Raw genomic sequence first — 22497 nt, 5'->3', positions numbered from 1 at the left:
TCCTCACAGACATCTCCCTCGACCCCCTCACCCCCGCAGACTTCGACCTCATCTCCACAGCCCTGCACACCCACCTCGTCCTCATAATCAAGAACCAGTCGCACCTCTCCCCAAAGGCCCAATACCTGCTCACCAACCGCTTCGACCCGACCTCCACCGCCTACGGCCACGGCAACACCATCGACGCAAAACGCTCAATCCTCCACCCAGACCTCAAGACCATCCCGCACCAGCCGCAGGTCCAAGTCATCGGACACGGCGCGATAGCCTCGTACGAGGGGCTGCAGAACCTCACGCTCAGACACCCGCACCACCGCACCTTCCACGCAACCCACGTCCCCGCGCACGAAGATCACGCCGTGACGCGGTTCTACCGGTGGCACATCGACGCGGCGCTGTACGGGGCGGCGATGCATCCGCCCAAGGTGACGAGCCTGCTGGCGGTGCGGGTGCCGCGCGGGCGCACGCAGACGCTGCGGTGGGACGACGGCTCCGGCGAGGAGATGGCGGTGCCGCTGGGCACGACGGCGTTTGTGAGCGGCGAGGCCATGTACGAGCGGCTGTCGGCGGCGGAGAAGGAGTTTGTGTGCGGGAGTCGCGTGGAATATGCCCCTCATCCGTATGTCCCTCCCTCTACCTCAACTGGGGGTTACGGCGGCTGACTGACTTAGGTATGTGTGGATGTCGGGCGCGCGGTCCCTGCCGACGGGTCTGGGGCTGGTCTCCGAGGACCGCGAAGTACCGCTGGATGAGCTCCCGCCGATCGAGGAGGACCAGATCCAGGTGTTGCCAATGGTCTGGCGGAACCCGGTGACGGGGCGGCCGGCGCTGCAGATCCATCCGTCGGCGGTGCGGAAGATCCATCTCAAGGATGGGACGGTGATTGATGACTTGAGGAGGGTGAGGGAGATTGTGTATGCCCTGCAGCGGCCGGCGATCAGCCCGCGGTATGTCTATGCGCATGACTGGGAGGAGGGCGATCTGGTCCTGTTTCATAATCGCGGGGTGTTGCATTCTGTTGTCGGGGCGTTTGCCGATGACGAGGTCCGTTTGTTCCGGCAGTGTAATCTTGCGGCGTCGGAGGGGCCGTTGGAGTATCGGCTTGATAGCCATGACATATAGAATAATGCTCAATGCAACGATTCTCGTGTCCGGTCAATCTGCAGCTGTCAACTCACCGAATGTGAGCCCCACAGCTGGATGATGGCTGATCAGGTATAAATATGAGTCCAATCCTTGCACACTGCTCATGAGCCTTCCACATCTTCCTCTGCAACCAAAATGAAGAACAACACACCAGAGAATCCCAAGCTTCCAATGGACGGCGGATGCGCCTGCGGCCTCGTACGGTACCGCATTGAAGCACACCCACTTATCGTCCATTGCTGCCACTGCACTTCCTGCCAGCGCGAAACAGGCACCGCATTTGCCCTGAACGCAGTCATCGAATCTACCCTCGTCACTCTCTCCCCCAGCCCCAGCAACCGTCCCCGCGTCTGCGTCTGCCCAGCGCGACGCAAAACCAGGCCCGCCAACCGCAGTATGACGACGACCAGGTCGTCGAGCCCGAATCGATCCTCACCCCATCTGAATCTGGCACGGGGCAGAACATCGCAAGATGCCCCCAGTGCCATGTGGCAGTTTGGTCAAACTACGGCAGGGCGGGGCCGTTTTGCCGATTCATTCGTGTGGGAACACTGGATGAGGCGTGGAAAGTTGGGCCGGATGTTCATATTTATACGCGAAGCAAGAGGAGCTTCGTTAGGCTGGATGATGGGGTACCGCAGTTTACGGGGTTTTATCCCGGTGTTGAGGAGGTCTGGTGTGAACAGAGCTTGGAGAGGTGGGCGAAGATTTGGCCGGAGATTGTCAAGTATAAGGAGGGCTTGGTTTAGGTGGACTGCTAGCACAGTTTTATTTGAGCATCAATGCTTGTTACGAGGGTAGAGGGCGAAGATCGAACAGCACACTGTTGGGGGTACTGGTCTGATGATGCTTGTATGGGAGTGTGCGTGTTTCATTCATGGTTGGATGCGAGCCATCAGCCCTTGGAGTATGTATCCTTGTTCAACAAAGACATTCGAGCCTCAATCTCCTACTGGCTCAATTGGCCTGCGGACAGACCTTCACTATCCACATTCGAGTCTCAATAAGCTCTTAGCTTATTGAGATTGAACAACGCCGAGTCATCCGTCCTCAAAGCGAACAAAGAACGGACTCGGCCGGCCAGAGAGGACAACATAATACCATTTCAAGAAATCGGCCAAAAGATATAAGATACCTCCTCCCATCCATCATCGCAACAACCCAACTCGAACAGATCACATCTCGCTTATAACAAATCCCACGATGAAGTTCTCCCAGTTGACAACTACATCCCTCCTCACCCTCACTCTCACCCCTCTCTCCGCCCTAGCAGATCCAACCACCGTCCTCCAGAAATGCTACCCCCTCTACAGCGACGCCGGCGCAGAGGAAGCATGGTTCATTGCAAACCTGAAGTGTAACAGCGCTGTAAGCACTCCAATTCATGCGTCTGCCTACCAATACTGACTGACTTTCTAGTGTCAAGAACATGGGTTCAATGGGGGTGGATGTGATAAAGATGCCTAGTAAGTATACCCTCGCCAGCAGAGCTTACTGGATGCTGATGACTATGTGCAGTGAGTGTGTTTGCTCCCAGACTGAGCTGAGTGTATTGAAATGGACTACTAAGATTAACATCAATGTTTGAACTGGATATGCTGCTTTGATAAAATGATCAGTACAAAGAGTATGGTTATACAGCCCCCGTTGTATAATATTGACTATTGCCTAAACAGGTATCAATAGGTTTAAGGTGTCAATAGCATCACCACTGTTTGTAGTTGTAATCCTATACTAAAATTTATAAAATGCTCACTGCAGTTACTTATTCCACTATTCTCCCTACCTGTGCTATTAAAATGCCTGTTTCTCTAAGTTAATCCTTTCCCACTAGTCCATAGTTTGTGTTCAAAGAGCTGTATAAAATATACTGACTACCTTGTACAAAGTAGTATTTATTCTCTATCTGCATAGCACTATACGTACAAGAACTCATCAAGTCATGACTCATGAGTCCAGACCAGTCATTAAACCGCCCTTTCAACTGTTGTGCCGTGGCTTGGCGGTTTAGTTGAGGCTAGGTTACATTCAGTTTGCTACTTCCTAGCGACTAGGCTCTGAGGCTGAAGTGTGAGTCAACAAGCTCTTTCTTATGCGGCTCTGAGCCTCTGAGTCAATCCATTTCCAATAGAGTTCAGGCTGCAGCTGCTCCATATAAGGTGGTATTCCCCGCACTCCCAAGCTTAACGACCACATTCATACTCCCTGATCAAGATGGATTTCCAAACACAGCTGGAGCCGAGGCTCCTCTTACAAAAATCCCCCACGGCCATCGCTCATCATTTCCAAGATCTCGTCACAACAGAAAACGGGGATATCAACGCGATCGACACACATCTGCTTTCCCAAGTCCACAGTGAATCCATCCCCGCGACCATCTACGAGATCTGGTTCCACCTAGCGGTAAAGCATGCCCCTGAGCTCCTCCATAACCGACTCACGGACCGCATCTCCTGCGGCGTCCGCAAGGCAAGTCTGTACGCCTTACGACGCAAGTTCCACAGTAGGAAATGGAAGGACACGTGGGACTCCCTCGGTGGCGCGGCCGGTATCAAGGAGATCATTGACAACCTCGCGATGAGTGAAGTGAAGCGGCTGGCCTCGGCTATTACCCACATTAAACTCCAGGGCGATCGCCAGGTGATCTCAGCCTGCGTCGAGGAGCTGCTCCGTCTCGTGGCCGAGTCGGATCGCATCACTGGTCGCGTGATCTCGCCTAATCTTGGCCCTTTAATAGAGCTTTGCAGTGAGAGTTACGTGCTTGAGTATCTGGAGCGACAAGGCCAACAGGATGACGCGTTCCAGCAGCGTCTGAAAGAAATAGGGCGTTGGCATTTGGATCTACTGCGGAGGATTGCCGTGGGGACTGTTGAAGTGTCGGAGGATGTGCGTGTCAAAGTCTTCTTGTCCCAGCGAGACTCTTTTGTGCGCTCGCAGCAGGAGTATGTACCTGTTTACCTCCCCCCAGACATGACTGCCGACGTTCACCCTGGCGTGGCATTTTGTCTCGACATGGTTCACGCCTTTTCTGCAAACGCTGGCTTCAAGCGCAGGATAGGTAGCGCTGTACTGGACTTGATCCACACTACGCTGAAGCTGGCAGTGAAAAAGGGGTGTTCCTTGGACCTTGTACTGAAGTTCGTCAAACACATCTTGCCGACGTACTTTGAGCACAGTGAGCGGCGCGTCTCTTGGGTTACCAGGGACCCGCTGCCGCGCGAGATCCTCAGATGGTGGTCCATTGCTCGCACGGGAAAGATTCCTTATAAAGGAACCTTCTGGCTTCAGCGTCTCTTGTTTCACAATGATGCAAAGTCCTTCTCCCTCCATATCGAACTGCTGGAAGACTTCCTTCTCCAAACGCTGCGGCAGCAAGCCGATCGCAAATTTGACATTCGCACAAATCCCAGAGACTTTTACCATCATCTGAGCGACCATCTGTACGGTATCCCATGCGAAGAACGGCTGACCTTCATCAAGTTCCTTTGTCGCAAAGTGCCCTCCATCGACGTGGATCTCGATACATGGCCCCCTTCCGAGCGGGAAAGCCAACTCTTCCCATACTGGGAGGAGAGAATCCTGCGAGCTTTGCCGACATCCGATGCAAAATGGCTTTTTGGTCGCATGTTGGCGATCCACGGTTGCGAGGAGTTTCTTCCAGACCCGGACGGCGCCTCTCCGAGTCAGGACCGAATGACATGGACAGACCAGTGCTTGTTGAAGATAGACTGGGAAGCTGATGAGGAGAGGAGTGGTCAGCTTCCTGTTGCCCATAAAGGTTTGTCCACCCTGATCTTCATATGCAACGCTGACACCTGCAGTGCTGGCGGAGTCAAAACGTCGGGCAACGAGAGAAAGAGACCCTCAAGGAAGATTGACCTGGGCCAGTGCCGCCCTGCGATTCGCGATCGCCAGCAAGTCCTTAGATATCTTCCAAGAAACCGTGGAATGGAGCAGGCGATTCCTTCGAGATCCGGTAAGTCATCAAACCCTACGGCTCAATTGTCCACTAAGAACATAGGTTGTCTTCCCGGGACTATTGGATATCCTTTTCAGCAGTAGGACAGCATCCATTCTTTCCTGCACGCGCATTCCAGGCCCGAGAAGGCCAAAGACACTCTCCGAATTGAAGGCAGTTGTGGAAAAGAGTAACGAGGTTCTCCGGTCGTACCTGGACATCGCACACCTTATTGTCCGCGAGCCGCATTATCAGAGCAATTTGACCAAAGGCATCCCGTATCTCTTAAGCGGAATAATATCCCAGAGAATCGAGGACTTTGAGATGTCTAATCCAGGCACTGAATCCGAACGCGTCGAAACTTTCCTTGACTCTTTCCTACCTATCGTCCTCGAATTCGAGCGCCTGGCAAACAGCGAGGACACCAATAAGTTCACTTGGTGTGGCTTTAGTGGTGCAGTTTCTCGGATTGGCTGCCTTGATGACGTGCATGGAGCTGTTCTCTCATTCCTGGATCGTATGGCGTACGAACGGAATCAATTCTGGGTCGAGAAAAGGAGGGACGACAGCCCCGAAATCATGGATCTACCGCTGGGCTTCCCGAGAGGCCTCCCCCTGGAATATCTCCTCCCTAATCTGGAACTGACGCACCTTGCCAACAAGTACCCGGACGATATGCCATACCTGAACTCCAGACTCGCTGAGGTTATGGTGCCGACGGGCGCGATGCTAAGCGTTGTCCCGGCTAGTGTTGCCAGGAAGAATTACCCCATTGACAGTCTTAGTCATGGAGTTCAAGCCGTCATAGAAGATCCCTCGGTTGCAGCGAAGGAAAAGGAGCTCTTACAGATCTGGGAAAGATTCTCTGATGCCTTGCGCCCCTATCCAGATCAGTTGGAGATCTTCAAGGAATGGCTTGCTGATTCGGCCCGTCGAGCAGGCTTATGGAGCGCGGCCAATATAATCAACCCACCGCTGCCTCCGAGAAAGTTTTCGGTATCTACATTCTTTGAACAATGTTCAGATCTTGATAATGTGGTTGAATGGGATCCTCTCCCGGCCTCTGCTCCTGTGGACAGTCCAAGCATAGAAACTGAGCCAGAAGAGAAGAAGGTTGAACGAACGATCCTCATCTGCCGCATGAATGCCGCAGATCGGATCATCAGGAACAAGGTTCAGCCTGAGGAGAATCCATTACGGATTTGGTCTCACACCGACCGCTCCGTGCCTCCATCAGAGCGTGAAGTAGTCGTGCTTTCTGCGCTCCTGTACCTCGACACTCTCAATCAGCAGCCGAAGCGAATCCTACGCCGTCCCTGGCCACAAAATGCCCCCTCGCGTCGATACCCGGCCATCTTCCTCGCAGACGAGTTTCTGACTGCCGTTGCAACAACAGGCAACAGGGCCATCTATGCAGCGGCAAACGCTCTTCAAGAATGCGTGAAGTTCGTTCCCGCGCAGCTACTCCGTGATGTTGCCGTCTCGTTGCTCGATATGCTCACGGAGACTGGGGACAAGAAGCAACCAAACTATTCCACAATCTTATCGGTGACGATGGGCTTGATCAAGCTGCTTCAAGAGACAGACCAGCCTCAACTGGCTATTGATGTTGTCCTCCGAGTCCTCAAGTCTTTCCCGGACGCATCCTCGTACCACCGGCAAATGCGACTATTGAGGCTGGGGAAGCGACTTTTGCCGCAGGACGCCGTCCTCATGGTCAACACGTTTGCCGACTTCGTCTGCAACGCCGGTAAGTCTCAGGCCGGGCAGTCGGATTGTCGTGATCCATCGACAAAGACCCAGCCTTATGTCAAGATCACGACAATCAAGATGCTCGCCCAACTCCTCGCCGACGCAACCTTTGTCGATATATCCACCTGTCTTCGCATACTTCAAGATGTCTTCAATTCAAATCGACACATCGATGTCCGTTATGAAGTTGTCATGACAGTCCTGCAACTGTTCCACCGCGCGGCAGACTTCACTTCGGTATTTACTGCAATCGCCTCCATGGCGATCGCCGCTTCAGGCCCGAGCGAACGAGAAGCCACACCGGAGGCCGACTGGCTTGCCGCCGAAAAGGGAGACAGACCTCTCCCAGAGGTAGTCCCCGCTTCCGATCGCCCCTTGCTCCATTGCTTCCTCAAAACCGCCTTCTGCTACCTCTCGGAACAACACCGTAAAGAATATCTGCATAAGGTACTCGTCCCGCTATTGGATGAATCCACTCGGCAGCACACTCGCTGGATTCGATGCTTCCTCTCGCAGATCCATCTTACTCCTGACGAAGACAATGCCATCACGTGCCTCAGTAAGATCTGGGCCTTTGACCCATCCGCCACCCACTCCCTCTTCAGTACCTGGAGACAGTATCTCCCAAAATCCTATCTTCACCAACACAGGTGCTGGGCCCTCGCTTACCTGCACTACTCTCATGTGGAAACGATAAATGAGAAGCTTTCTGCGAAAGATAAGGGGTGGCGTGGCAGTACGGAGGGAAAGCACTGGCTCACCCTGCAGTCGTACCTGCATAGCTGTAACCCCTTTGCCGGAATAGGCGACAGCATCGCTGCGGGCGTACAAACGCTGGCAGAGGGTGGCATAACAGTCTCCGATCTCGTGGAGGAGTACATCTGTCGCGCGGGGATAGTGAGTCGGCACCCGGTGAGGTTCCATAAGAAGCTGAATCGGTTCGTGGTTTCGGTCAAGACTAGTTTGGAGTCATTGACGATCGTGAAGGAGAAGATGAGGTCAGTATCTGATCCTGGGAGGTATGACTTGCTGCAAGGGATGATGGAGCGGATTGTTGCGGATATCGAGTCGTTGAGGACGGCACAGTGGATGGAGAATCCAGACAGGTCGCCTGCCGTCCTGCCGTCGAGGTTGGAAATGCAGATGCTGCTTCTGCCGTCGCCAAAGTACAATCCTCACACGAACGATCCGGGAATGGAGTATGGGAGGAGGCTTATGGACCTAGTGCAGAAGTGTGCCGATAACCCTTTGTTGCTGGTTGATTTTGAAGCTGTCAAGACGCAGGTGAACAACGTGAAAGAGAAGGACCTCGCGTCCTTTGCCCTTCTCTTTGGGGATGATGTCGAGGAAGACCAGGAAACATTGTATCAGCGTTTGAAAATAGACATTGCCCAATGCGCTTTGGTGAAGATCAAGCCGTTGGATCTGTGGCAGAACGAACGATTGATGGCAATGATCGGCAGGTGGAAAATGAGCGGGAGCGAGTGGGTGAGACAGGTGGGATGGAGTTTTGACGGGACTTTTTGACAATATGATCCTCTGAAACGTCCCCACTAGCAATATCAGCGTCGAGAAAATGTTATAAACGATTCTATCGAAACAGAATACATTTTCAGCGGACAACGTAGAACCCGTTCATGGTAATCTGTCGGTCTCGCATCTCCGCTGTAGGAGACCTTACTCCAAGCCAATGCAGTGGGACTCGTTCAACCATTTTCTGGCCACGGGCTCGCACATTTTCAACTCCCTCTTTGGTACGGTCAATAAGTCCGGCTTCCCTTCGACTGTCCGGTCCCCAAGCCGGATAGTCCAGCACATTCCGGACGTATGCCGCGTCACACGCATCCGCCAACATGGCCGCTTCAGCAGCGGCATTGCGGGCTGCCAGTAATTCCTCCTCACTCGTTCCCCGGGGTGATGGCACATCAGGTCGAAGGAATCCAAGTACACGCACCTCGACGCGGGACAGGGATGGAAATGGCACCTCCTCGAGGAAGCGAAGGGTGGTGACTCGTTTCATCACCTGGGACATGTTCACCCGCGCCTGCTGAGAGGGATCCAGATTGCGGATGGCAAGAATGGCCTGGTACCATTGAGAACCCGAGGATTCGTCATCCTCGTTGGTGGCTAAAAATCGTGCCCATCCGAAGAAAAAACCATGTAATCGGTCCAAAATCAGATCGGGGACCTTATTGAGTCGCATCCGTTGCATATCATAGGCCCCTTCTCCTTGCATGGCTGAGGCTCGCGCCTTGAACCTCATGGGGTACGGTGGACTCGGTCCTGTCTCTAAAGAGATCGATTCCTGTTGACCGTGGGCCATTGCTGCCGCAGGACCCTGATTACTGTCGTCATCGCCTGATCGCATCGACATGCCAATCCCGTATGCTGTCTCAGCAGCAGTCTGTGTCACCCATGAGGGCTTATACGGCTGAATCGTCGCTTGTACGAGTGATGTAGCAGGGTTGATGACGGTCTGCGCCGCTGTCTGCGCATATAGCCCCATGACCATCGCGCCCACCTCCAATGGCAGGGTAGACAAGCTCGCGCCACGGATCGAGCTCGGATCAAGCGAGGTCGAAAGGACGCGAAATACTGGACTCGTACAGAGAACCTTCTTTTTCGGCCCCTGGCATAATACAACCTGGAAGTACCCGTCGCCGGCCTCAGCAGGGATCCGTGCGACGGCCGTCTCGCGTAGGCGATGAGTGTCGCGCACACGCGACGGGGCCTTTTTCAGAAACTTGGCAATGTCACGCTGCCATGCCCGCTCGTCCTTTGGCTCGACTTGGTCAGAGCGCAAGGCCAGAGTGGGTGTGACGTCCAGCCAGTCGTCCGTCAGTCGGAATAGGGCCTTGGCGCGCATCCCCGTTTTTCCTGTCCAGCCCTTGTTCTGGAGCCATAAGGAACGGTCGGGTGGTAGAGGGGCGTCAGAGAAAATAGAAACCGTGACAGACGTAGTACTGCCCCGATAGAAGACCACGCCGGGTGAATGGCGCAATATGGTAAAATGCTTGTTGGACTCTGCAGGATGGCTGATGAGTCCACCCAGAAAATGTCGGGCTTCACCAAAGGCCTTTTGCACTGTTGCCGAAGCGGACGATTGAGCAGTTTGAGATTGCGATGCAGGAATTATGTCCGTTGCAGCGCGCTGGACCGAGGTGGAAGTCCAAGCATTGCTATTGACGTTCCTCTCGCAGCGACCAGAATAGGGGTCAGCAATAGTGTTAGTGGATGCTTTGGACCTCAACGGTGGGCGCGGAAGCGTTGGGGTTGGAATTTCCGACGACGAAACCATCGTTACACCCCTGATGGTCGGACTGGGCGCTTGCGATGAATTTCTGTCACCATCATTTCTATAGCTTTGATGGAGATGGGGATTGGAGACAGGTTTTCGTCGAATACGAAACTGAGGATCTGGTGGATGCAGAAATAACTCATCAGGGAAAGCCATTGTCCTGGAGTATAAGGAGATGTAGTGGATTACTTTCGAGATAGTATCAAAATCATATTGATTGATTGATGAATGTTTGGATCCTGTTGATCATTTGATGGAGGAAGAACAAAGTGGATGAGGTCGAGATGTCGATCGGATGGCTGCGGATTGGATAAGCATCGCTTAGTAAGCGTATGTTTATGTGCATAACCCTTTTATCCATCAACATCCAGACATCGCATAGAATAAACTCGGTCAATCATGAACATAGTACAACATTAGCAACTGGAGGTGCCAGATTATAAGTTTCCACCGTTGCAGCATGCTCCCCGGGCATTTCCTACAATCCATTCAGGCAAGACTCTTACCAAGTTTGAGTAGACTGCAGAGTCTTGAAAGCTCTTTTCACGGGCAATTCTGGAGCGGCCTGATTTTCCTTGGTACTTGTAGTCTCGGGCTTCGTGGGTATTGAGCCATCCAGCTGATTTATACGAAGTTCAATCTGTTTTGCAAGGGGATGCTCCCTGGTCAGACGTGTCTCGGTGTGCTCAAAGGCGACCCGATAGGCGTCCAAGGCCTCCCGACCTCGGTTCTTCTTTTCGTATAGTTGACCAAGTTTCCACATTCCGAAGATATAGTCGAAGTGTTCCGAGCCGCGAGTTACTTTTACTTTCTGAAGCATGCTCAGAGATAGTGTCTCGGCCTCCGCCAGGCGACCTTGCCGTGCGTACACCCGTGCGAGCTCTCCACATCCCATGAGGACTCCGAGATGATCTTCACTGAGACTGCGCTTGCCTGCCGCGATTCCATCCTCCAACATCCGTTCTGCTTGGTCGAGTAGCCCTAGCTCTGTGTATATCTTTGAAAGATAGCAAAGCGCCCATAAGGTGTATGGATGTTCTTTGCCGAGCTTCTTTTGACGCAATTCGTACACTCGGCTCATCATTTCTTTTGCCTGTTCGAGCTCCCCTAGATCGAATAAAGCCATAGCCAAGTTGCTCATAGTTGTCAGGGTCTCAGTGTTGTCATCTTCAGCATCTCTTTGCCGGATTCTCAATACCCGTTCGTGCATGGCTCTACTTTCTTCGTATCGTTGCCAGGATCCCAGTGTCACCCCAAGATTGTCTATTGCAACCAACGTATCTGTGTCTTCAGGGCCCAACGTGTCAATCATCTTCTTGGTAGTTTCCTCCAGCAGCTGTAAAGACTCAAGATACTGGCCATTCAGCCAGAATGATTGACCCAATGTCGCCATAGCTTTCAAGGTATCACGGTGAGAAGTGCCGAGCCGTTTTTGTCGGACTTCGACGACCCGTTTCTGTAACGCGATGGCCTGTTCGAGTTTTCCAAGACCCCACAGAACTCCAGCTAACCCCATCATCGCCATCTGTGTTTTTGGGTTGTCGTATCCCAGTGTATGTACCGTCAGATCCTTAACCATTGTGATGTAGCGAGCAGCGTCTGCGAAGCGACCACACAAAGCGTATACATAGCCACATCTTGCAGCAGTCTCTGCTTTGTCCTTCAAATTGAGCAAGTGTGTCGCCATGATTAGTTTCGCTACCTGAATTCCAAGACGTCCAAACGGAATCCTGGATATTTCAATCTCCACCGGACATGCGGCAAGACATTCATCAAGGTGAGGCAGAATATCTTTTCCGAGGTCTGTGTCCAGTCCTTTATGGTCGTCCGATGGAAGCACGATCGCCTCAACCAGGGTATCTAGCGCGATCAAGGCCCAGATCTTTCTTTCCTTTGGATCTATGCGATCCATGGCCCAGGCATGTACGAGGGGGTGCAACCGGAAGCTCTTGAGGTCTTCGTCATAGCTGATGAGGGAGAGGGTGTATAGCTCACACAGAACCACTCTCAAATAACAGGGGTCTGTATCCTCACCAGCTCGTTTGAGAAAATGTGGAAATGGACGAGGAGCTTGGAGACGACTGATCAATGAGGATGGGGCTTGGGCTGCCCGCCGGTTTCTCATGGCACTTTCAAATATCTCAATACGAATGTTGTCGAAGTGGAAAAAACCGACAATATTCAGGATCTCAATAGCATCCTGACTGGGGAGAGTCTGCTTCTTGTCGAGATATTCGAAGGAGAGGTCGAAGGCGGAGTAAATATCTTCTTTGCGAGAGTTTGTGTTGGTATCTTCTCTGACACTGCTGGAGGCAATAGAAGCTTTTTGTCGGCGCTTCTTTCGGTAGTACTGATAGAAATCGAGATAGTCTTCTAGGTTGCAAAGCTTCCGGGATATTGCAGACCCGGCCTGCTTTATGGCGAGTGCCAAATATCCCAAGACCTTGGTAATTTCCTTGCCTGTCGTCTCTGTAGACATATCCCATGGGGGTGAGATTTCTGCCGAATTAAGAAGTAGATAGAGTGCTTCTTTCTCTCCAAGCCCTCCAAGCTCTATGCTCCCTACATTCCCATACTTCCGAATCTCTCGGTTCCTAGTGGTTACGAGAATGTGCCCTCGATCCCCGGGAGGCAACAAGCTGGGAAGGTGAATGTCGGGGCTATCTGCGTTATCAATGATGAGCAACCATGGCTCGCGTGCTCGTGAGAGGTAATATTTTCCAGCGCTTTCCGTGCTTGCCAAACCCCCTATCTTGCCGATTTCAGCATAGGATTTGGCTGCAAGTGCTTCAGATGTCGCGTCTATTGTAAAGACGCCCCAGTAACTAGATACAAAGTCACTCAAATGGAAAGACTGAGATGAGAATTTATGGACCGTCACCTACCTCTCACGGTTGTCGGATGCAAAATTTGTGCACAACTGGCTTTTCCCTGAGCCTGCTATGCCCTGTACGATAAAGCGCCTTTGGCCCTGTCTACTGAAATCGGTTTCTGGAAGAAGAAGTGCCTGTCGAATCTGTTCCCTGATCTCTTTCCTGCCAATGTAGTTTTTAGAAGGAAGCAAGGGCGTGTAAAGATGCTGATTTCGCGCGTCTTCCTGGGACAGTTCCTTTATAAAATGATCTGCGAGCTTGTCGGGCAGGCTGAAGTGAAAACCAGCGGTTTCATGGGCTTCATTAAGCCTAGCTCGAGCCAGTGCATCACTGGCCTTTTTCCAGCGATCATGAATCACACCGGGTGCCTTCAGACAGTACCTCTTCAGCGTCGCAAGCACTGTAGAGTAAGATGGACTCCATTCTAAAAGCTTGACCATCCTCGAGTGAGTTGCACCGACAATTGCACATTTTGGGCTCTCGTAGATAGCCGGAGCGGCGGAGGCCGGTTCGACGAGGAAATCACGATAGCCTCCGAAATCAGTCGGTATACCTTCCCAGAAAAAGCTAGTATAGAACTTTTTGATCAAAGGGGCAAATTGTTCAGTAATGGATTCCAGGCTCTGGAGCTTCTTCGGGGGTGACGATTGTGAACGCCCAGCTCGTTGAGCGCGTCCATCTCCGACCCCTACGGATTCTAGAACAAGCCAGTTGGCCAAGTTAATATTAATATGCGGGGTTCCAAAGAACAAGATTGCAAACGTCGAAATAAAGATGTCATTCAGATGGACGACCAGGGGAGACGTTGAACTGGCGGAGTGAGCGAGCGCTTTCTTGACAATTACACCTCCTAGTCCATGGCAGACGAAGATTATCGGCCGTTTTCCACAGTTCTCCAAGCTCCTGTCTGATTCAAGTTGCGCAACTAAGGTCGTCGCAAGGCTTTGGACTTTGTCTACAAAGCAGTGCCCGTCAAAAAGGCTGGGGGAGGATTCGTATCCGAAGGACAGAACTCGTGCTTGGGGTACGTGCTTCGGGATCAAGTCTCTTAGCCAGAGCGTCCCAGTCTCAGGCGCAGTCCACGCGGTTATTGGGTCTTCATGCAATCCGTGGACGGCGACGATACTGACAGCACCATTGTTAGCTGTTTTGGCCAGGCCAAGGGCTGGAATCGCCTCTTCAGAGAAGCCCATACTCCACCGCATTCTTCCATTCAGCTTCCGAGTTGCTTTTGTGGGCTGGGCTCAGTTCACGCAGGTGAAGAATCCCTAAGGACACAAGGGTCATTTTGCCATGAAACCAGAGCCATATGGACCCTGGAGGGATAGGAAGACAAGCAACAGTTATACACGTACTATCGTATTACAACCACACCATTCCAGGCCACATGGACATGTCTTGTAAGGACTGGGGACCGGCCAGACGCACCAGCTGGGTGGTCAGGACTCAGCAGGATGAGACAATCAGGGTGCTTCCACCTGCACGAAAAGCGACCGACACGGCTATCTGCAGTAGGGCAAAATCACAACCTGAAGATCATTTCAGGTATCACCGTGACCAATCATAGGTCGCTTGGTAACTGAACCTGGGAGTTCTCTCAGACCTGTTCCTTCCACGGGCAAACATCCTGGAAGCAATTCCTTTCAACAGTACAACATGTACTGTACAGCATCATAATCAAAAATATAAGGTATATAGTTCACTATAGAGTCATGAAGTTTGCGGCCTAATTCATGAGAATGCTAAGGCAGCACCGTGTTAGAGGAATGGATTTCCACCCTACAACCATCGGCACTTGAAAGAACAAGAGTGAGTCGCTGTCTTTCGCTTCCAACAGGCTCGATTGGCTCCCCCTTTGGTAGGATTATGGATGCGAAGGTCTGCAATAGCCTCACAACCGTGTATGAAACTTCCATCGGGGCGAAATCCTCCCCGAGGCACTGCCGCGGACCCCCGTTGAAGGGAAAATATGCCCACCCAATATGATCCAACTCACCAGTTTCCCATCTCTCCGGACGGAAGCAGTCCGCGTCGGCACCATAGATATTCTTCTTACGTGAATTCACATATTGAGAAAAGACAACAACCTCCCCTTTTCTGACCAGTATGGGACGATCTGCACCAGGGCCACCCCCTGTAGGCAGAATAGTGGTCCGAATTGCCTCACGGTTATTCAATGGAACGGGAGGGTAAAGACGAAGACCTCACTTCCTTAGTCACATAAGATAAACATTGGAGGAAAGGGATACTTACTCTCCTTGATGACGCAGGAGAGATATGGCATCTTTCTGATTTCCTCCCTCGTCGGATGCACAGAGTCCCCCATAACTGAGGCTATCTCCGTTCGCAGGCGAAGCATTACTTGCTCATGACGAACAAGTAACCGGCTATTCACTCACAGTTAATAACAGCTCGTTGAAATTCCTCGACAATCGGCCACATACAAGGTCCATGAAAGGCAACAGGCTGTGGTATCCCTCCCTGCTAAAAGCACGTTGAGTAGTTGATCACGAAGATCCTCTTTGCTGGCGGACTCCTGTGCTACCTGCTTGATAAAGCCATATGCTTTATCATCCAGGTCCTCACTTGTTTGTAAGTCCAGCTTATCGATATACTGTTCAACAAATCGGTGAACGTCGGCACAAGCTTTTCGGAATTTTGGTGGGTTGTAGAGGAAGTGCCAAGGTGCGATGCGAAATCGCTTTGCTAGACCTTCCTGGGCGACATTAAAGCTCTCAGCAAAGCGCCTGTTGTCAGCGTCCTGATCGATGCCAGCCTTTAAGCTGTACACTGATCTTCCGAATAAAAGCGCCGTAGCCGTGTCGAGGGTTACCTGAAAAAAAAGTGGTTGAAGATCGACGACTCCATCCAATGGCAGGTGAGCTATCATGTTGTCAACATGCTCATGGAAATGTTTGAGATTGCGGCTCTGGACTCGAGCAAATTGTTTGCGTAAAAGATCTCGAGAATGTCTCCACGCAGGACCTTCTTGAGTGAAAATGCCATTGCCCAGAAGGGGAGCAAATATAGCTGGTCTTGCACCAAAGCCATAGTCTAAATGGCATGAGAAAGGTATAACTGATGGGTGGACAGGTAGCCATTCGCACCTTTGAAATTTGTCGAAAGAATCGCTTCCACATTCTCTGGCCGCAATATATGAAAGGCTCTTGGGCCGAGCAAAAAGTATTGAGTGATGCTGTTGCCAGGCTCATACTCCTCTGCCATAGAGCACAAGAATGCGAGGAGACGGCCCTCTGCATTTGATGTCCACAGTTCCTTTATCCGATCGAGGCCCAGGGGCCATTTCTTCGTCAACTCTGGAGGAAGCTCGCAGCCGTATTGATGCCCTAATGCATTGTCCTCCTGTTGCTGGTCAGGTGAATTATCTCAAAGCCGGTTCATGTCTGGCCTACTTGCCTGGAAATCTCTGTATCGTACTATCACAAGCTGATAAAACACACGCCCAACAAGCACTAAGATCAAGCAGTAGAAGACGGTTTCTAAAGCCATTTTAGGGGGATTATGAACTGCCGCAGATCTAAGATACAGGAGGCATGGGATCTTTATGTCTTTAAACACACTTGACGCTAAAGCGCAACAACAGGACTCCGAGTGGACGAAGGGAGCTCGAAGGGAGATTGGATCAGGGGTGGTATTAATATTCAAATTGACCGAATGACATAGATGACACGGAATTTAGGCAAACCTTCTTGTCAGGAAAAGTTTGTTATTTTAAGGTAGTAATAATCTAGGGGGTGACTTATCACCTTCTGTTCCGCACCCACTAGTAGCTGAAAGAGGGAACCTGCATATCTAGTGGTACTTGCATTTGCGGAGACGTTTTACTGTAGCCTTGCCGTCAATATTCTTCTGTTGCACTGCTACAGTCACAAGGTGTTGTAGCTGATTGGCTATCCGTGAGGAAAGCAAAAGCATCGCGTGCCGCTCGTGAAGGAGGGAAATCAATGGTTCTCCTGAAATCGAAGTGCGTATCTGCCGGCTGGATGGTCCTCAGAAGATCTGTGGCCTGATACACTTGGCTTTGGTGAAGTGCAGTCAACACTCTTTGGTGTCTGGTGCGAATGGCTTCGGGTGCCTCCCGAGAATAACGTCGGATTGCGGAAACTGCAGTTCGGAAGCCTTGTAGGCTGGGATGATTGAACTTGCACATTCCCCTGTGATCTGCAGCAATCCCGCCTCTTTCAGTATTATCGAGGATCGGCGCGGCGCTCGCTTCCTCCACAATCAGATCCTTAGTATACTTCAAATCTGTCTTTTCTTCTTCCCAGAAGAAGTAGATGCGAAACTCCGTCATGAGAGGGGCAAACTGGTCGGTAATATTCTGAAGAATCTCGGACTGCTCTTCGAGCGCATTTACAAGGCTAGTCTCAAAATTTGCGGCTCTCTTTGGTATTGCGAGCTGAGCAATCCTCTGAAGATTTCCAAGAAGTCGAGCTTTGCTTGATCCATGGTGTGGGGTTCCGAAAAAGAGGATTCCATAAGTGCTAGTATAGATCGATTGAATGTGAGCAGACCGTGGGTTCTTCCGGCTGGCAGAATAAGATATGGCCTGAAGTTCAATTCGTTAGTCGGCAGCTTATGGACAGTCGTTCAGGGTTCAGCGTACTCTCTTGACTATAATTCCCCCAAGGGAGTGGCATATGAAAATTATGGGTCTCGAACTTGCCTCCTCCAACTAGCGACGGTTACCATTTAATCAAAAGTCAAGCAAAGGACACCCACCTCTCGCTCAGCTTCTAGGTGAGATACAAGAGTCTGAGCATGTTCCAAGATTTGATTCGCACTTGTTGGGCCCATGATGGAGGACACGTTCGCGTTATAGCCCCAGGAGAGGACTCGTGCCTTCGGGACATATTTTGGCAAGAAGTCTGGGTGACTTAGCCAGCATATATTCTCAGGTCGAGCTGTCCATGTTTCGACGGCATGGCCGTTTAGACCGTGGACTGCAACAATACTTCGTGATGAGAATTGTCAGCTTTATCGCGTCCGGGCACTTCGGCAATGGTAGAAAGAAAAGTATCATCACTTACTCTACCTCTGCCGTTCCATCACTAGGGCAGTAAAGCTGCTGAATCCCAATCATTCTCTGTGACATGTCCATGGCTTACTTACTCTGCTGAGGATACTTGGGACAATAGTATGCTTATCTGTTCAGGGGGTTCACGCCACTTAAATCGCCTTCATTGTGGACCGGGTGCCGTAACCAGGATTTACAGCTGTGAGTACTTACAGTTTTGTTCTCATTGGCATGTTTCTAACGGGGTCACCTTTCCTTGATTGATAGGATGCAAATATCTTTATTGATGGATGTGACCAGCCGAAACCCCAGGTTATGTCCAATCATTGCTGGAAGTATTTCGCCGGCAAGACACAAAGTGACTAAGACAGGATTCGCATTGCAGCATGTAAGCACTCATGGATTTGCCTCGACATGCCAATAAGAGGTAAATAGATAGGGAAATTTTGACTTATGCTGTAATTGTTAGTGAACCAGTAAAACTATAATTATGATAGCGACCTAGCAACGGCGTTGAAAATGATACAAAAGAATGAAAACGGCAATAAAAGATTAATTGGGGACCAATTGTACTGGTTACAGTGATTTATGATTAAAGGCGAGCCAGGAATAATAGATAAGCTTTCAGGAAAAAAGGCTGTTTGAATCTAGCATGCAGCAGGTGCTGTCATGTTCCAGATGAAAGCACAGGGTGCCACAGATCTGATTGTACTCCACATTCAAAATGAACTTCTTGATGGCATCTTCACTGGTAGCTCGTTGAGCTGTTATATCACAGTGGCAGCCTGTAGAGTAAGAAGAGTATCCCACCCCTTGAAATCTGATAGAGCCTTGATCTAACCAGCAAGACCTTGGCATACTCCAACACTGTAAAAGCACCTTGAGCACGGTCAGATAAAGGGATTTCAAACTGCCAGCCAGGGCTCTATGAAAGCCATTCAGGCTTTATCTCTGATAGCATACTTATTTACAGCAAGCATAGATGGTATACTAATTCAGTGGCTACTAGCTGGGTTCTCTAGCAATAGATCTGCTGTCTGCTGTCTGCTGTCTGCTCACTGCTCACAGCACAGTCCGAGCACTATTTAAGCAGAGCAGGCTCCTTGTCATAGATGGATTGGTGCTCCTTGTGTCTTAGCCCAAGAGGAAGATAAACTGCATTATAACCTTATAGGCGAGACCAAGTGGACTCGGAAGGACTAATCACCAAGCAGGCCCTTTCTACTGTGGATACAGCCAAGTAGCCTAAGGCTGAGACTAGTATGCCGTTGAATGAGGGCTGGAAGTGGCTGACTTGCAGAGAATGTGAGTGTCAGACCCCAACAATACATGGAATGAATGCAGCATTGTTTTAGTACTTGAGCGCTGTTAACCCAGGGCTCTGATCCCTGGCTGCCCACTGGGAGCGGGTCTACAGGGATTCCAAGCGTAGCATTACATTACAGGTCAATCTCAAGAATGCGTTATGTCACTGAGTGTGGCTAGTTATGTTGTTCATAAGGTCATATTCTTCGACTAGAAGTCGTGGTCTGGTACATAGTCTTCAGCCAGAAAGCCAGTTTCCGTCATGAGACATACGGTAATACTTTCATCTCATGTAGATCGTCAGATCTCCAAGACAGTCGTCCATGTCAACCACTGGAGCATGCACATAATGACTGACCATCTTGCGTACGCGCGAGGAATCCGGATCGGTGGTGTAGGGGCTGCTACTGTCAGCCTCTGAGAGTTCTGCAGAAAGCGGTTGAACATACCAAACCCAGGTTATCTGACCATTCCTCACACGCTGTTCCCATACTGGGACGTCCGGTTCGAAAGGTCTGACGGTGTTCCAAATCATCGCAGCGGGCCACTGAACATCGGCAATGATCTGCTTCACGGGCACGTTGGGGCTGACGCAAAAGACAAGAGTGGATTCGTCAACTGCGAGAAACCCCTTTGGATCGTCCAGCGGGGTGATGCCAATGCTTTTAAGCAGCGCGATATCGACCTCGTCGTATGCAGGATCCTGCGCAAAACATCTGATCTCCTCGTTGCTGTTGACTTGTCTTGCCTTCAGTGCTTGCACCATGGTTCCAACGGCAGCATGCTGGGTGTGAGAGCGTCCCGCGCTGCGGGTGTTCAAGCGGCCCAGGGTGCCCAGTCCAAAGCAGACGATCTTGTTGATCGGACGAGAAAGACTCAGAGTGGTCAGTTGCTTCTGCAGATCCACGCAGGCCTCGCTAGTCTGCCACACTTCGCGCTGTTTGTCGAATGCCTTGCGTACTTCATCCAGGGGATTCTCGGGTTTCTTATCGCTTTTGGTGTAGCAGATCGCCACGGGAGGTTGGTCACGAAGAATTTCATCCGGCATTAAAGGGTTGACGGTGGTCAGGGCTTGGATGCTACAGTAGGAGATGCGGTATGAGTTTCTGGACTCTGTCAGTTATTGCGTTTACCTTAATGAGGCTCGGCAGATCTTACGCCCAATCTGCACACCAGGCCGGAACCTTGAGGCTGTGTTTCTGGGGAGCGCCATCCAGATCTGCAATGTGCACCTCATCAAGTCCCTGGTCGATCTGGCGACTGAGATCTTGAAGAACATGGCGAGGGAAGAGAGACTGTCCCGAGGCATACGCCTTCAGAATATGGCGAATCTTCTCTGCTGCGGTGACCCGCTGTTCCTCCTCCATTGCCACGGTGCTGGTTGATGAGGACATAGGGGATGGGAGAAGAGAGGAATTCTCTACGTCAGATGTGTTTACTTGTGAGAGGGCGGTGGGAAACGATCAATCTCGACCGTGAATATTCTTAGTCTTCACTCACTGTCCTGAAGAATAAGCGAGGGCAGTTGCTCTGGCTGCCTGAGACTCATTTAAATAACCAGACTTCATTTGCCATCTCATGGTATGGAAGGTTTACCTTGGTTAGCTCGAAAATAGCCATATTCCTTGATGTTGGATCTGTCAGAATCACCCTCCATCAAGATGTTTGCTTGTCCCCAATTTCTCACTATCTGGGCTACACAAGACCATTACTCGCATGGGCCTCACCGCCATCGTGGACTCCAAGGCCCAGGCTGTGTGCCCTCGTTCCAACACGCTCAGCTTGTCACAGCTGTCTCATTGGCTCGGGATGACAAGACCATCCTATTAATATCCGAAACAGGGCGATTTACCTGGGAGAAAATCAGCTAAACTACTATATTGGGCAGTATTAGGGATATTTTTATCCCCATCCCGACTGTTGGGTTGGTTTCTGTCGATCTCCCCTTTTCCCTACCTCTACCTACCTCTGAATGCACGCTAATCCTTCATGCATGTCATCTCCAAACTTGACAAAAGCCCCCAGAAACATGGTGGACTTCCAACAGAACCTCCCCATCCGATTGGACTTGTATCTCTTGGATTAGGGGCCGAAAAACAGGCCCTCTTTCCATATCGACAGACGGGGAATTGGGAACTAGGAGCTGGACCATCCTCAGACGTGGCCGAGCCGATGAGTTGGCAGCGAACATGTGGTGCACTATCTCGGCAATTTTGGCTCGCACGCCAGCACGTTTTGAGTTTCCTTCGCCTTGAATTTTGCATGTCAATCTTCGTCCCCTGCATATGTCACATTCGCACCGTGTCATTTGCTGGTGAAGGACTGGATGTGTCTTTCTCTACGCGTGCTTCTTCACATATATGTGTACCTTGTCGTCGCCCCGGAAACGCTTCATTTCCAAGGTTGCCAGAGTTCGCTCGCTTGGGGTGTTGACAGGACTCGATCGCACCTTCAGAAGATTGACATCAAGACAGCTCCTGTGTGGTTTTCCATCAGTACAGCCCTCCTTTCAAATAGGCAAATCCGTTTTATCTCCCAGAAACAGCCAGAGATTGCGCTCTCCACATCTCGCTATATCGGGTTTCCTGGGCTCGAGAATCCGGAATCCAGTTCCGAATAGAAATACTCCGAGGACTGGCGATATGTTCTTGCTTGCATGTGTGTTGGGGCTACGAAGTCGAAGTTCTTACCCTCGAACCTCAGACACACAGTAGAATGCAAACATATTCATTTCTTACGGTGATCGCGACCTCGCTACTATATAACGATTCCATTGGCGTATACAGAACCCACGTCGCTAGTTTTGAGAGGAGCGCTGCTAAGCTTCCAGGCATACAAAATCTCTACATTTATAGAAACATGGCAACCAGGGCGCGATGACGCCTATTGACATCTGGGAGAGGTTCCGGTAGCCCACAGAGCATGTAGCTAGCTTCGTAGACCAGAAATCTTACCCACAGCCAATGTAAGCGTCAATTGAGAGCCATATCCAATTCTCTCAGGCCAAATATAGTGTAGCGAGTCGCTGAGACTCGCCAGTGGCCTTCAACCTGTAGCCGGGGCCAAGCTTACTTTCAAACAAGTATAGAGTGGGCAGAGACTGCGTCTGGTGTCGCAGTCACTGCTG

General features: G+C 51.0%; 5 protein-coding genes across 5 annotated transcripts; 4 read left to right on the top strand and 1 right to left on the bottom strand.

The window, feature by feature from the left end:
- Positions 1-671: 671 nt before the first annotated feature.
- Positions 672-1122, top strand: CDV56_104452 (uncharacterized protein; the record flags this gene model as incomplete). Its single annotated transcript, XM_026758071.1, has 1 exon — positions 672-1122. A coding segment is annotated over one exon (451 nt), but the record flags the coding sequence as incomplete, so codon positions are not given.
- Positions 1123-1281: 159 nt separating this feature from the next.
- Positions 1282-1895, top strand: CDV56_104375 (GFA family protein; the record flags this gene model as incomplete). The annotated part of the gene is made up of 2 exons (XM_026757994.1): positions 1282-1349; positions 1418-1895. The coding sequence occupies 2 exons, from the start codon at positions 1282-1284 to the stop codon at positions 1893-1895; spliced, it is 546 nt and encodes a 181-aa protein (XP_026610721.1).
- Positions 1896-2349: 454 nt separating this feature from the next.
- On the top strand, positions 2350-2734 carry CDV56_104280 (uncharacterized protein; the record flags this gene model as incomplete). The annotated part of the gene is made up of 3 exons (XM_026757899.1): positions 2350-2514; positions 2566-2612; positions 2665-2734. The coding sequence occupies 3 exons, from the start codon at positions 2350-2352 to the stop codon at positions 2732-2734; spliced, it is 282 nt and encodes a 93-aa protein (XP_026610720.1).
- A 626-nt stretch (positions 2735-3360) lies between these two features.
- CDV56_103721 (uncharacterized protein) lies at positions 3361-8383 on the top strand (the record flags this gene model as incomplete). Its single annotated transcript, XM_026757340.1, has 3 exons — positions 3361-4924; positions 4968-5122; positions 5168-8383. 3 exons carry the CDS (start codon positions 3361-3363, stop codon positions 8381-8383), a joined length of 4935 nt encoding a protein of 1644 aa, XP_026610719.1.
- An 85-nt stretch (positions 8384-8468) lies between these two features.
- On the bottom strand, positions 8469-20764 carry CDV56_102276 (uncharacterized protein; the record flags this gene model as incomplete). Its single annotated transcript, XM_026755895.1, has 11 exons — positions 8469-10164; positions 10661-12979; positions 13040-14265; positions 14833-15230; positions 15281-15414; positions 15472-16081; positions 16135-16374; positions 16913-17597; positions 19729-19771; positions 19820-20476; positions 20529-20764. 11 exons carry the CDS (start codon positions 20762-20764, stop codon positions 8469-8471), a joined length of 8244 nt encoding a protein of 2747 aa, XP_026610718.1.
- Between the last annotated feature and the right edge of the window lie 1733 nt (positions 20765-22497).

The sequence above is a fragment of the Aspergillus thermomutatus genome (assembly GCF_002237265.1).
Source record: "Aspergillus thermomutatus strain HMR AF 39 chromosome Unknown NODE_284, whole genome shotgun sequence".
NCBI classification, from domain to species: domain Eukaryota; kingdom Fungi; phylum Ascomycota; class Eurotiomycetes; order Eurotiales; family Aspergillaceae; genus Aspergillus; species Aspergillus thermomutatus.
The sequence above is the reverse complement of the archived record's forward strand: the minus strand, read 5'-3'. Positions and strand labels throughout refer to the sequence as shown.